The sequence below is a fragment of the Myzus persicae genome, unplaced genomic scaffold (assembly GCF_001856785.1).
Source record: "Myzus persicae strain clone G006 unplaced genomic scaffold, MPER_G0061.0, whole genome shotgun sequence".
In the NCBI taxonomy this organism is placed as follows: domain Eukaryota; kingdom Metazoa; phylum Arthropoda; class Insecta; order Hemiptera; family Aphididae; genus Myzus; species Myzus persicae.
This window is the reverse complement of record NW_019103784.1, coordinates 463,493-478,755: the sequence shown is the minus strand read 5'-3', so window position 1 is coordinate 478,755 and position 15,263 is coordinate 463,493. Positions and strand designations below refer to the sequence as shown.

At 28.4% G+C, this 15,263-nt stretch overlaps 1 protein-coding gene and 1 long non-coding RNA gene across 6 annotated transcripts; one reads left to right on the top strand and one right to left on the bottom strand.

Annotated features, from left to right (window-relative positions):
* The first annotated feature begins 15 nt into the window (after positions 1 to 15).
* Positions 16 to 14,902, top strand: LOC111035286 (scm-like with four MBT domains protein 1). Of its 5 annotated transcripts, none has more exons than XM_022316836.1 (16): positions 16 to 97; positions 8,090 to 8,166; positions 8,248 to 8,363; positions 8,421 to 8,628; positions 8,724 to 8,813; positions 8,938 to 9,064; positions 9,122 to 9,201; positions 9,566 to 9,770; positions 9,838 to 10,099; positions 10,170 to 10,277; positions 10,473 to 10,555; positions 12,233 to 12,370; positions 12,495 to 12,747; positions 13,316 to 13,499; positions 13,898 to 14,041; positions 14,702 to 14,902. In XM_022316836.1, the coding sequence occupies exons 3-16, from the start codon at positions 8,263 to 8,265 to the stop codon at positions 14,708 to 14,710; spliced, it is 1,992 nt and encodes a 663-aa protein (XP_022172528.1). In that variant the 5' UTR covers positions 16 to 97; positions 8,090 to 8,166; positions 8,248 to 8,262; the 3' UTR covers positions 14,711 to 14,902. The 5 variants fall into 5 exon arrangements, with proteins under 5 accessions (XP_022172528.1, XP_022172527.1, XP_022172530.1 ...); XM_022316835.1 differs by lacking the exon at positions 16 to 97 and adding an exon at positions 4,704 to 5,254; XM_022316833.1 differs by lacking the exon at positions 16 to 97 and adding an exon at positions 7,390 to 7,619.
* On the bottom strand, positions 108 to 7,210 carry LOC111035288. The gene is made up of 3 exons (XR_002604634.1): positions 7,100 to 7,210; positions 6,023 to 6,439; positions 108 to 845 (listed from the first exon to the last, which is right to left on the bottom strand). It is a non-coding gene; the product is annotated as an uncharacterized LOC111035288 (long non-coding RNA).
* Positions 14,903 to 15,263: the final 361 nt, after the last annotated feature.

Sequence of the window (15,263 nt, the reverse complement as noted above, 5' to 3'; positions counted from 1 at the left end):
CGCCGTACCGCGGGCCGTGGGCGGTGAGCGGTGGCAGTGCGGTCGTCCGTCCGGTCGGTCCTGGGACGCGATAAATAAAAATCGCCGAGTGCGGACGGTACGATAAAACGTAAATACATAAATAATTGTACGAGGAGTCGATGTTTGCCCTCCTCTCTCTCGCCCCCTCCCCACCGAAACGCTCGGTCGGAGGTGGACGAGTTCTTCGATAAAATCGCGATTTTTTTTTACACATTTTTATCTCGCAGTAAAAATTTGTAGTGAGGCTGCTGCAGCCTGCAGCCCCATCGTTGTGGCGGAGAATCGAGGATATTAAAAGGCGCTGGCTGCGATGCGTGTTTCCAGTGATGTGTAAAATATTTTGGTCTTTTTTTATTCATTCCTCCGTCCAATTTTTAAAGACAACTAAGTCGATTGTCCGTAAAAATGAAAAACTTCGAAAATCGAATTCGTCAACATCGAACAGACATGGGTATCGACTCGATTAAATATTGTACATCGGTGACCGTGTTCGGTTGGCATTTCTGGACGGACGATTATGGGGGGAAAACTAAAACTTCATGCTATGGCTATAATATTATACACGATATACACGATTTACAAAATATGTGGTATCTAATCAATATCTTAGTTTAGGGTGGTAATCGGTGAAAAAGACAAAGGCAAAAAATAACACGTACAAAGATAAAAAAACGACAATTTAAAATATATTAATAATCGTTTGTCATAAAAAAAAAAATTAATGATATCAGCTTATTCAGACAGTCCGTAGTTCCGCGCGTACTCCGTTGTATTTTTGTCATGTTTTCGTAAACAAATTAATGATTGAAATTCGATTTTAAAAGCTGAAATCAGAATAAGTCAATTTTATTAATATTATTGCATTAAGTTTGAGTAACGTACGTACGTTAACGTTCAAAATATCGAAATTATAGTATAGTATAGTAATAGTATGATGTTCGCACGAATTCCTAAGCAATGGTAGGTACAAAATTTGTGTTTCTGAAAGGGCCCAGATTCATCAAAAACTATACATTTTTCACAAAAATGATCTCGACGACTGTCAAGGAAGTGCAAGTACTTTTAGTAGTTCGATTTAAAAATGTAAAAGTTTTTGATTTGATAAAGAAGATTATTTTGTATCGATCGGACAGGTCGGAGCATATTATATTCAATAATACTAACAGTTTTGAGTATACGTATTTAATATAAAAAATTTAAATATTGATAACATTTAATATTTTTATTCCCGTCAATTTGTTAAAATTAAAAAAATTCTCCGGCGAATAGCTCTTTCACGTCGATAAATTGATTTTTAATATTTTGATTTAATGAATAAATGAGAAATATTCATGCGGGTGCGTAATATATAATGTGATATCATATGCGGGTGATTGATTAGCAGTATACACACCACAGACTTCTATACTAGAAAGTATATAGTATATAGAAGTCTGTGATACACACACACACACACACACACACACACACACACACACACACATACACGCACATAGATAAGAGCAGTTAACTCAAGGAACGAAAGAATTATTGCCTAAACACAACTCCTTAAAAATTACACGTTTTGCAAGAGCTTGAAACATAATGAAAGCCCGATGGGCCTATTTTATAGAGAACCCCGTCACAAAGTGTGTAATTCGAATGATGGTTAATGAATACCTACTATCGTGAAGGAGACTTCTTGTCATATTATCTTCAAAATGTTAGGTATCTATGTACAATACCTACTATAATAATATAATGTACATTACTAAGGTATATAATATACATTTTTAAGCATCCTCACCATATTTGTATGCTTAAATTATACACTATATATTCGATGTATATATATATTGAAATAAACTTGAAGACTTATTTTTAAGTTCTTGAAATATTTTGTACCACTTGGCACTTAGGTATACTTACATCCTATACAGGATGATCCTGTATTCCTGTAACAATACAAACTTCTATTTTTCAAATAGAAATCTCCCTTTTTCATTTTAAATTATTAAGCAAATATTTTTTTAGAGAATTTCGATGTAGGTATCTAAATAAAAATTCAAATATGTGAAATATGAGTATTTTTTTAGTTTTATGACTTTGTGCACTAAGTTTCTAAGGATAATATGCCAATTGCCAATGGTACATCGTACATATACGGTAATAGATTAAGTAGATAGGAGGCTTAGCCAATTAAAAAATGTTAGAATAACTAAACTAATGATTTATTAATAAAATTAATTTGTAAGGATGATAATAAATACTATATCTAATAATATTACATATTATATATTATTTTTATTTTTATAAAGTCATTTTTAAGGTCCTAAAAAAAAAAATTAATAACTCAGAGTCTAGGACACTCTATTAGTAGTGCAGTACCAAATATCAGACATTTTCAATATGGCTTTTGAGTAAGCATACTTAAAAATTCTAAAAATCAGAATTTAAATAAATGTACTATTAAAAAGAAACATAGTGGTATGTGTGATTAAAAAATTACTCTAAATACAGAATATTAATATAATGACTGATAACCACAATTAAATACATACGTTTAAAATTAAAATAATAAAATTACTGACGAAGAATTAAAAATATGTCACAATAAAATATAAGATATATTAAGGGCTGCATACGAGTTGCGTCCCAAAATACAAAAATATATATCGCAATATCCGAGTTGCGTCCACGATTTTCTTGCGACATGTATGAGTATGAGTTGCGTACTGGTTAATAATAATATACACATTTTCCTTCCCACTTTTACAGACTGATGACTGTCATTTGTGTAAATGGTGTGGTTAAAAATTGTAGGTATATAAACTGTGTGGTGGTTAAAAATTGTAATTACCATATTATAAATTATTTATTGTTTTAAAATGTTAGGTTGATTTTATAAAAATATGATATAGTTAAAAATTCTAATATAAATATATTATATCATTTATTTATGGGTAAATTTTTGTTTGCCAATTTTCGAACAAAGTCAAGACGTGTTATAATTTTGTTTTCAAACTCAGTCATAGTTTTATAATAAATTCTTCTTTTTCCACATCCTCTCTTCGTTTATTACTCAAATTTGAACTTTGCATTTTAATATAAATATCTGTTTGGATATTTTTCAATACTTCAACAAATTGAAAAATATTAGGATATGATAAATAAAACATCCTATTTAATTTTGAGTGAAACGATTCACATGTGTTGGTGGTACGCATTAACGAGTTTGAAAACTCGGACCATAATGACGGTTGAAATTTACTTTCCAGCGAAATATAATTTTTTTCAAAATAATTCAAAAAATTATCAACTCTTTCGTCGTTAGGTTTTATAGCCATTAGGTCTTCATAAAAACAGTTACTAACCTCATCGGGTTTTAAAAAGGAAAGACCAAAGAATAATTTCAAAAATTTCCCAATTTCAGATTTATTTTTAAAAACTGTAGATAGGCCAAGACTTTGAATTTTTCTCCAGATTGATTGTCCGAGATAAAATCTACAACAACCTTTGCTTATGATATCAGGAAAAATATCTAAAACTGCCGAGTTTATATTGTTTGCTCGAAGTCTGCATAAATTATATTTGGGGCAAAATTTAAATTCAAATCGTTCATTTTTTCTATTAAGCTATAAAACGCTTCTTTATATATTGATATAGTCTTGCCTGTGTATAAAAAATATACTAAAGGAGTATAAGTAGTATTTTTAGCACCTTGAATTATAAATAATTGATAGAAAAGCTTAGGGCAACTTTTAAATGTGTCATCGATATATTAAGTTTTACACTCACTTAAAATTTTTTTAATTTGTTGTTGAAAATGCTACAATATTTTTTTCAGTGTTATTAATTAATAAAAAAATTTCGTCTTTATTAGTTTTTATTTCACCTAATTTGGTTAGTGCCAAATGCTACTCTTCCAAATTTGTTGGCAATTTTGGAATAATGCTCGACCGAGCATAATAAATATTTTTCCTTATACGGTTTATGTCAGTAGTAGTCAATTAATTTACAGCTCCTTTTCCTTTACACAACTCCCGATGTAAAATTTTGTATGGCTTTTCACATGGGTCATCTAGAGCTTTACGCTTTAATTTATTACCAATTTTTGGACGATTTAAGACTTTTTCGTCGTCTTTGCATGTTCATGATTTAAAGCACTAAAAATTATTTCATTATTTTTGTTCATTTGAAAATGACACTTGCACAAACGTTTAGAACACGACCACCTCTGAACATAATCGTTTAAAAATTTTTGGAAAGCGAATTTGTATCCATTAATACAATATAATAATTAATTTTTTTCACTGGTCATTTTAACTACTTCAAGATTTTCCATTGCAAAGTAAAATAAATATAAATAAAAATATATAAAACGCTGATGATGTGTCGAACAAATGGAATGTCGAAGTAAGACTAATGCTAACATGAACAAAATTAATTTTCAACAATACATTTAAGGTGGTATTTACAGATAAGATATCGATAATCGAGATTATCTACGAGTTTATAACCAAACAATATTCTCAGTTGCTGAAAAACCCATGGCCCGAGAAAATATACCCCGAGTTAACCGCGGATCACGGCTTTAGATAGAATAGTTGCACAACGAGTCATTATTTTGTGATCACCAATTGTTCTTATCAGATATCTGTTAAAAGTTATGTTACACCGCTATCTAGTTGCTTACATATACATCATCAAAATTGTATTCTTATTTTATATTGTTGTATATGTATTCAAAAAGTACTAATTAGTAATTTACAAATTGTATGGGTAATCCATTAAAGTTTCAAACTCATCAAATTATGAAATGAAAAATACAAAGAATAGGCTATTACGGATTTAGATATTTCTATCTAAAGCCGTGGTTCCAATTAACAACCACCAGGAGCGTTAGTAGTAGTTCACTTTTTCGTATGTTAGATAAGAACTCTCGTACACCGCGTTCTAACATTGCGTAGTATAGCCCGATGTGCAACCATTCTATCTAAAGCCGTGCCGCGGATGCAACTCGGATATGTCATGAAAAAAACGAAGCACGCAACTGGGACAAAATATCATTTATTGACGCAATTCGTATGTGCCGATATTAAGATATGTCCTGAATTTGAACTGATCCATTTCGTTATTTCATACAAAAAGCGTGCTGTTAATCAAACTGTTCAAGAATAAAAGAATTTTTAAAGAAGTCTTAAAAATTCCGATGAGTTATTATAAAGATTGGAAACCTTTAATTATTTCTGAGGTATGATGTTGATTCTCTTAAATTTATAAGTTATGCCCTCTATTTGTGTATTTTAGTGAACGTATTCAAAGGGGATTTGCGCCTCCGCTTAAGAGGATTAACCCGTTTCCCATATTAATCTTCGACCCCCTTTACTACGTCTCTGTATCATATACGATTGTATATAAAAAAAATTAGTTGGGCAAGTGCTCTGAAAAATAAGGGCAGAAAAGCATGGCAAATCCATACAACCCATCATATAAAGACGAAGAATAGGAATTATATTTCAATATTTTTCAAAATTATATTAAATATACAAAATTAACTTTTATCAAGTTACTCATTTTCATGTCGAAAAATTTTAAGTTTTTTTCCTTATTTGATATTAAAACTAGAAATAAATGTTTACATTTTCCTCTTTGTTTTGGGGTTTAAAAACATCTTAATATTTCAAATCGTGGCTGTACAGCGAATTCGACGCATCCGAGTTCAGTCTCAAAAGTAGATACTTGAAGGAAGGGGGGGGGAATGTAAACTGTCTGTGATCACCTTACCTTTTTTTGTTCTAAACCTAGTCCAGAAATTGCAGGTAGTGAAAAAGGTCTATTATAAACTAGGTAGGCCCCATAATTTTTACAAATAAAATATACATGACATAATTTATCTGAAAATTATAAATAACGTATACTACGTATGTAGTATACATATTATATACATTTAAATAATTTAATGTTGTAACAAATTCATTCACTTTTTAATAATATGAAAATTAAAATAACACGAAATTACCTATGGAGGATTATAATGTAAATTCCTTCCCGTGATGTCTTCTGACCTCTGAAAAAAAACTAGGCCAAGTTCACAACAATAAACCTTTTGAACATTTGTTTTCCTCGAGCCGAGTCTACAATCACCTATTAGGGGCTATCACAATTCGCGGGTAGATGAATACTACTCACTATACTCTATTCAGAATGAGATCGTACCTCGGCTGCAGACTTCTGCGCATGGGCGTGGCTTCGTTCCGCATTGCTAGTCTCATGAGCTGCCTAGGTGGAGGAAGCGTCTGACCGTGATCGGATGAAAACTGAATAGAGTATAGTTGTGTCCAGGAGTGTTTGAAGTTCTACACCATAGGATCTTAACTGGGGATCCATGGACCTCTTGGGGGTCCGTAGATGGTTACTCGGGGGGTCCACGGGTCGGCTGTGAATTTTTTTTAAACAAACCAAAAATGTATTTGTTGGTTAAATGGTCACAATTAAAACTAAAGCAAGAAATCGATTGGATATTAAGGACGATATGCGAATTGTTCTGTCCAATATGGTCCCAAATTTTAAAGCAATATTGCAATCAAAAATCAGCAAATGTCACATTAAAATTTGTTTTTAACTATTATAAAAATTGATTTAATAGGTGATGAAAAGGTTAAGAATCTATGTTTTACATTATATAGGTAGTAGTCACTTGTCAGCCTTGGGTCCTGCATTTTTTTCAGGTACCTGACAACCTACTACCTTAGTTGGGTTCTGAATTCCTGAATTATTTTTTATACTATAGTTGAGTCCCTAATATGTTTTTAGTGAGTAGGTCCTCCTACTAGTGTAACACTATACTAACATTTTCCTTCACAATTTAACAGATATATGAGCTTGGATAATCCATGATCTATTTTGACCAAAGGTATGGTAAAAAATCTTATTTTACAGTTTAGAAAAAATGGGACGGAAAATGTTAGTATAATAGAACTCACCAAAAAGCGAATTTTATCTACCTGATAAAAACCGGGACCCACCTAGTGTAGGTAGTAGGTATATAGGTAGCAGCTAAAACAATCCCAGACCCAGTGGTATAAGAATTAAATACCTGGTAATTGGTCAATCCATGCGGCAGGTCCCATATCTGCTTGATCCGCACGACTACAGCTGTGGCAGAGCAGGGTCAACAGTGGCCAATGGGTGGCTTCCGTGTCAACAGTGGCCAATGGCTGGCTTCCTGGTGGAACTTTTCCCAAAATCATGGAAAATATTATACTGGACAATGGTCACAGTGTACATACACACAACTATACATAATAATATTATCTCGTTTAATGGTCTTTCGTATTTCTCTTCTATGGCCTAAGAGGTCAATAAAAAGAGGTTAGAATCATGGGCATTTTCAATTCTTACGAGTTATGTTGATGCTGAAATCATAGCAGTACACAAATATTCGTTCTCCTCTTCTAGTTCTTTTTATGTACATTTGTTGAATAGTGGTTATCAAGTTTTGTCCGTACGGAACTGCGTTAGATTTGTGTCTTATTCGATCTTGTTAATTTAATATAATTTCCACCGATTAAAATTTATCATGCTTTCGTCCAATTCTGACGATTTGCTTGTTGAGGGTAAGTCTACCAGTTTACAGAGTACCTTGAATGGTTGTTTACTGTAGGTTATAGCGATCTACTGTACTATTATCTAGGTATATTGTTTTAATAGTAGGCACTCATTAGACTAAAAATAAAGAGTTTAACATGCCATTGAATATTTATATCATTCAAACCTATTAAGTAATTTGTTAGAAACCTAATTAAAATGTGAATTTTTTAGTTACTTAACTTGAAGAGTAGGTTTTACAATGAACTAACCTATAAAAAAAAAAAAAATAAATAGTCCTTTTCAACTTAAATTCCTATTTTTAAATTTCTGCGCGATGGTTCAAATAACATAATTTTGAGTTACATTATGCTCTATATTATAATGTGCAAAATATATAAAAGCACAATAGCATTTTTTGTTTAATTTGTATGTGTAAGAATCAAATATTTCATTTTTTATTTTTGCTTATTATAACTTTGATGTTAATTGATTTTAGAAAAATCATTTGATTGTAATAAGTATCTTCCTATAAGAAATGCAGAAGAAGTGGTACCTAAAGATTTTTTTCATCATGTAAGTACTGATCTACAGTATGAAAAAATAAGTAGGTACTTAAGTTACATATTTTGTGATAAAATACAGTTTTATCTACAGATTTGTAAGAGTGAAATGAATGGAATCGAATTGGGTTCAGTGGTGGAGATTGAAAACGAAGATAAAAGTGGTTATTGGTTTGCTAGTGTATCTTTATCTAAAGGTGTTTTAATAAAGTATGTAATAAACTTATATTTTAATAATATATAGATAAGTAATACACTTTGTTTAAGTTTGCATTATTTTGGTGATGACAATGATGAACACGACTTTTGGATAAAAGTAAACTCATCACGGATTCATTCTTTAAACTTGGGGAGTGAAAATAATAAAAAACTGATACCTCCTCATCCTCAGAGAGGTTCACTTTTAACTCCAGAAGGTTTTAAAGAAAAAGTTCAAGATTGCGGTCATGCTGTATCAAACATTGTATTACAAATGGTATATCTTTGTATTTTATTAATTGTACACATTCAAAACAACTTTAATAATGTCAATATTAAAATAACATATATTTACATGTATTTATACTTCAGATAGGTGCCCCAATTCATAATATATTTAAGCGTGGCATGTTTGTAGAAGTTCAAGATAAAGAATACCCTTATCATGTTTGGATTTCCAAAGTACCTAAAATACATTTCATAATATTAATATTTTTTTCTGTTTCTTAAATGTATTTATTACACACTTAACATTGTCAACACTAAATATTTTATTATTTTTAATTGAATATTTATTTATTTTTAGGTGCTTAAAAATGTGGGAGGAAGGTTATTTTTACAAATACAAGGAACAAAAAGCTCCGAGGGGAAACCATTTTGGTTATTTTATTCAAATGATAGTGTTTTTCCTTTAGGATGGGCAGAAGAAAAAGGTATTAAATAATATATAGAAATCTCACTTTAAATAATTGGCTTTGTCTTATGTTTAGGACTTCCATGGAGAGTGATGAATTTAGATGCTAATTTTAAAAAGTCTACTAATTCTAGTGGACTACTGAATGTGTTAGAGGTATACAACTATATTTATAAATTGATTTAAGTTAAAAAATTATCATTTTAATCAAAATAATAATAGTTTTAAATACTAGTAATATTAAATTTACAACAGGTAGGTACCATATTATAGGTGCAATATTTCTTCTTTAAAAGTATTATATTTCCTTGATTTGAAAATTCCTGAAAATGACTTATTTTTATGCTAATTTTTCTTCTTTCTCGTATCAGCTACCTAATCAAATTTTTTTTAAACCAGTAGTACCTAGATTATAGATTAAGGGTCTCGTTATTTGGTTCTGTAAAAATCATTTCTTTCGCATCTTCCTTGTCACATAATTTGTTGACTTTTTTTATAATTTTTTTATTTATATTTCTAGGGTAAGATCCCAGAACAACATGGTTATAAAGTTGGAGAAATGTTGGAAGTAATAAATCCTTATTCATTGATGGAATTTTATACTGCTACTATTGTTAAGGTCTATGATCATCGTTATTTTAAAGTTGAAGTAGATATTGAAATTTATGTAGAAAAACGTATCAGTTTTGTGGCTACAAAAGAAAATCCTTATTTATTTAATGCAGGTTAAAAAATAAATTTCTAAATAATAGGCTTTATATATAGATATTCATTACAATACAATTGTTTCAGGTTGGGCAAACAAACACAAATTCTTACTAAATCCTCCATCTGATTGGAAAAAACTCACCAAATTCTCTTGGTCGAAATATATCTTAATGAAGAAATTAAAATTAGCTTCTGTAGATATTTTGTGCAGGAAAAATATTAACCATGTTCATACAGGTATGAAACTAGAAGCTGTTGATCCTCTGAATACTGATAGTATTCGTGTAGCTACAGTTAAAGGATTTGCTGATCATTGGATGTTTTTGTCTTTTGATAGCACGAGTTGGTAATACATATTTTGATAAATATAAATTTAATATAAATTGCTTTCTTAATTATTTATTCAATGAATTTAGTCGTCAAGAATTATTACATGTGCGTTCAGTTTATTCAGATGAGGTTTTTCCCATTGGTTGGTGCAATAAACACAAATATTTTTCTAGTGCTCCAAAGCTTCCATATAGGTAATGATTCTAATGAATTTGAACATTGTTATTATTCATCAGATGTTGATATTGATTTAAGTCAATCTGAGCAAGACAATTTAGCAAAATGTTCTCGTTTTTTAAAAAGAGAATTTTATTATCATTTTAGCAAAATTATTAGTGGTTACCTGTATTTGTTATTATTAATTTATTAATTTTAACTTTTTATTTTAGAAATTATCCGAGTTTGAATGGCGGTTTGGAAAAATCACTCAAAATAAGTAATGATGAAAAAAAATCTCCTATTCCAAAAACAGGTAATAAAAGAATAGATATAACTGAACAAATTGTTAATGTTAAAGTAAAGGCACCTGAAATAAATGAAGAATTGCTATTGTATTTTTTACACAAAAAAAATGTTGATATTGGTATTAATAATATTAAAAAAATAATTACCATTAATTTTTTAATATCAAACTTACTCGATTAAAAAAAATTAAAATACTTAAAAAATAACAGAACAGTACAATAACCATGTAATTAAAATGTTGAATTTTTTTAGCAAATAAATGACTACTTTTTGTTAAATAATTAGTTTCTAAACTGTCAGTTACAATTAAATACCTAATATCTTACTAGTCTATGAATTTGAGTATTTAAAGTTAAGATGAGTAGAGTGGAATGATACACAGTTATACTGCAAATGTTGGTCCACTATTTCACTAATCTAAACTTTGAATATCTACTTATAAGTAACCAGGCGTGAGAGTGGTGAGACTTATAGCATTTAATTATTTTTATCGTTTGACATAAAATCTAGCAGAGTGCTAGAGTGCAAAGAATAATAAAAAAGTTTAAATGTTTTCAATAACCCAAAGAGGCTAAAAAATAAAATATTTAGAGTGATGAATGTATTTATTTTACAATGATGTGTACTTTTATATTTATTTATTTATTAATTTGTTGTGTCTGCCATCACAATTTCTTGCAGTAAAAGTATTTTGATTTTATTCAACAGCAAATTTTCTGGTAGAAAAGTGAATCTAGTTGGTGCATTCGGGAGGTCAAAATTTAAAATTCCCAATAGTATTCAAAAGCAACAAAAAAAAAAATTTGAAAATTAAAAAAAAAAGTTGAGCGTGAATCCACAATAATTGTTTAGGAAGCGTTTAAACTTAGAATTTAGACCAAATTTGTAAAAATCACGAAAATTATACTTAGTTAGAAATTCATAAAAATGTTTCTATTTACATCTAAGATTTAAACATTAAATACAAGATTCTTTACAAGTTTGTTTGCCTTTATCAAAAAAAAAAATTTCTACGGAAAGTCAAATACATTTTTTATGAGTTTGAAGCTGAAATTTTTACAACATTGGATATTCACTCGATTTCTCTAGTAACGGTTTTCTTATTTTGTTGTTATTCAAAAATGAATTACTATAGACACTTGAAATTTACACCTAATGTTTATTTCATCAATTCATATACTTGATAAAATTTTCAAAATATTCTGACTCGTAATAGGATAAAAAATGTGTTGATCTTTAGTTTTTGTCCTATTTTTTTGTTGATTATTTTAATATTTTTAAGTCTTTCTTTTAAGAACATATAATGGAGTATTTAAGCACTTTTTTGGCGATAATAAGTGCTAAGTCCTGAATCCTGGTTATAAGTTATAACTCTTAAAATACTATTCCTAAATTTGATATTTATGCATCAAAATACATACTCAGAAAAATTTTCTGCTTTCAAAAATTACATTATCACTGTATGTTCTCATTTAAAAAAGTAAAAAAGTAAAAATACTTATTTAAAAAAATGTTTAAAAATATAATTTTTCTAAAATAAACTTTATCTTGTAACAACTTGAAATTCTGTAAAAAATCATTAATACGTTTGAAAATAATAGGTGGTTCAAATCTCAAGATAAAAGAATCACCTAGTATATGGGGTTATATATATTTTAATTAACTAATTTAAGTATGTTTATAGTTTTGCAGTTCAAATCTAAGATGAAAACTATGCCTATTAGTAAAAAATCCTTAAAAAAAAAGAACAAATCTAATATTTCTATAAGTTCTAAATGTTTTAAAAAACGTCCAGTGACATATTTAGAAATTGATAAAGTTGGTGAGTATTATTCTACAGTTGAATATTTTATTTATTACTTTTTAAATTTAAATTTTAACCAATCAATATTTAATATGAAATAATAATAGTGTTTTGAATTTTTGTTTTTATAAAATATTTATAGCTGAAAAAGTGTTAGATTGGTCAAATGAACCTTTAGTTGCAAAGTATAAGAATTATTTAGCAAAAATAATTAGTTTAGATGCACACATTATTCAATTAAACCAGAGTAATACTGAACTGGAATCATCAGTTATAGCTGAAATTATATCAAGAAAAAATGATCTTAGGAGGATGGACCATATGAGTATTTTCAGCAATACTAAATCTAAAGTTGAAACCACTGAAGAAAAACAGTTCATTGTTTTGGACAATTGGTACAATTTATGTCATCCAATATTGCGGTCTACCAATGAATGTAGTCTACCATGATAAAAGTTACAGTATAGCTAGAAATATGCTGCCTAGGTACCTAAATTTTATAGAAAAAAAAATGTATCTAATTTAGGAATAAAAAAAGCCGTTATGAATTATTTACAAAACATAATTTCATATCTTTTAAGAATGTTCAAAAATATTAACATTTTTATTTGCCTCGCCACCAGTAGTTGGCTAAGAACCTCTTATAAGGCTTCATTCCTATGACCCATTTTCTTTACTTTTAATTAATGGTTTTGGTTTTATTGATGATACACACTAGGAAATACAAAGATAAAATGGTAAAAATTTCAATGCGATCATTTTATCTATGGTAGAAGATAAAACGTTAGTAGACTGTTCGTTAGTAGACCTATACTAATATTATGACTATTATATTACTCTATATATTATGTTAGGTAGTACACACAACTAAGGAATACCGCATATTGGGAGATAGTCATTTTTTATTATTAACATACTTTATTAGTTTCAGCAAAGTAATGATGATTTAAAAATTGTTTCTAGGAAAACAACTTTTGAAAACTATTATCGTCAAAATCTAAGATTTAAGGGACATAATATTGATATAGGACAATTAGAACACATTGAGATCACGTCAAATCCAAAACATTGGTCTCCTCAAGACGTTTATGAGTATTTGATTAATGATATATTTTGTAGAGATATTGCTTTGAAATTATATTCTGAGGTAAATAATATTAAATAATACCTAATGGTGGTCAAACGGGTGTGATGAGGGGATAGATCTCTTGTTACCTTTTTACAATATTAATTATTATATATTATTTATAATAAAATATCAATAACTTAAGTATAAGACGATAAACCTAAATTTTATTTTTAATGATCAAAATTGAATACCCAGTGTAAATTATAATACAAATAATTTAAGAAAGCCCCCCTCCCCCTGCACCATGACATTGTTATTTGACCATCACCACGGATTTATAAAATATAAATACTTGTGTCTGAATACTAATCTATATTCATGACCAGTGAGTGGCAGTGACCACCACTAATAAATAATAGTACCTATTATAACTGTTATAATTTATTTATTTTAATTTTCAATCATTTTATTATTAGGAATTTGATGGTGTAGCGTTTATGCTATTAAATGAAGAACAACTTTTAAAGTATTTATCGGTTTCAATAAATTTAGCAATAAGAATCATGTGTCATGTAGCTGAAGCCAAATTAATTTGTTTAACAAAATATTGTAACGAAGCAGTAAGTATTTAAATTGTGTTTTAAATTTGTTGTACATTTTAATTTAATTAAATAATATTAAGAAGACTCCACAGTGCTACACGGGCATTTGTTGTCTCCGTTTTACGAACGTACAACACAGCAAATTGTATACGTTTGTTTTATACGTTCGTTCACAATAATACATTTTACTCTGTAATTTCTAAAATTAGAGTTAATTTATCTCATATACAATTTGAGGGCAAGAATATTACCTACAGCATATCGTAGGATTTTATCGATATTTTTATTATTAAGTAAGTTATGACCATTTTAAAATTATACCTACATTTCGTAAAATTTTCCGTGTTGTACGTTTGTAAAAGGGTAACAAATTTCCGTGTGACATATTTTTTAAATTAGATGGTAATTAATGCTTATAGCCTTATAGGCATATAAAAATGCAATGTCTCATTATATATACTTTCAGTTCAAGAATTTAATAATTTTGTTTTTACGAAGAACTATAAAATGAAACAAATAAATATATAAAATTGGGAAACAAATAAAAATTCATCATAAAACATTATAACTGTATAATGTTTTATATATTTGTTATATTTATAGAAACACATGTTTAATATGTTGTTATTTAATTTGTTGGATATGAAATTTAATATATATACATATTTTTTTTTACAGGATTCTTAGATACCTACTCAGTAAAAATTGTCAAATTATAACATCTCTTTTTTTTTTTTTAATATTGGTTTTCAAATAGTTATAGATTAGAACTTATCAATGATCAAAATTACTATTATTATTTTTGAGGTATATAGTATGTTTGTTATTATACTACCTATCTAATTAATTATAAAAATTATTTTTCATTATTTTTTTTTATAGTACCTAATTGTATACCAATAGTTAATATTTTTTATTCTAACATTTAATTATTTTACTTTTGAAAAGTACACAGCTGTGTTTGTATAATTATTTAGGATTTATTTTATACTGTATTTTAGTTATAAATTATTGTGTTAAGTAAAATATGTACGAATTAAATCTAAAAATAAAATAATAAAGACCTTGTTCTCTTTCCATGTAATATTTCATATTATGTTTAATACATAAACAATGTAACTTAAAGTTGGTAACACATTGCTTACAGCTAATGATGGATTGATAAATTGACAAATTTAACAAGTCCAAATCTATTCAATATTAGTGATGGTTAAGTTATTTTTAAAAAGTTATTTTAGCT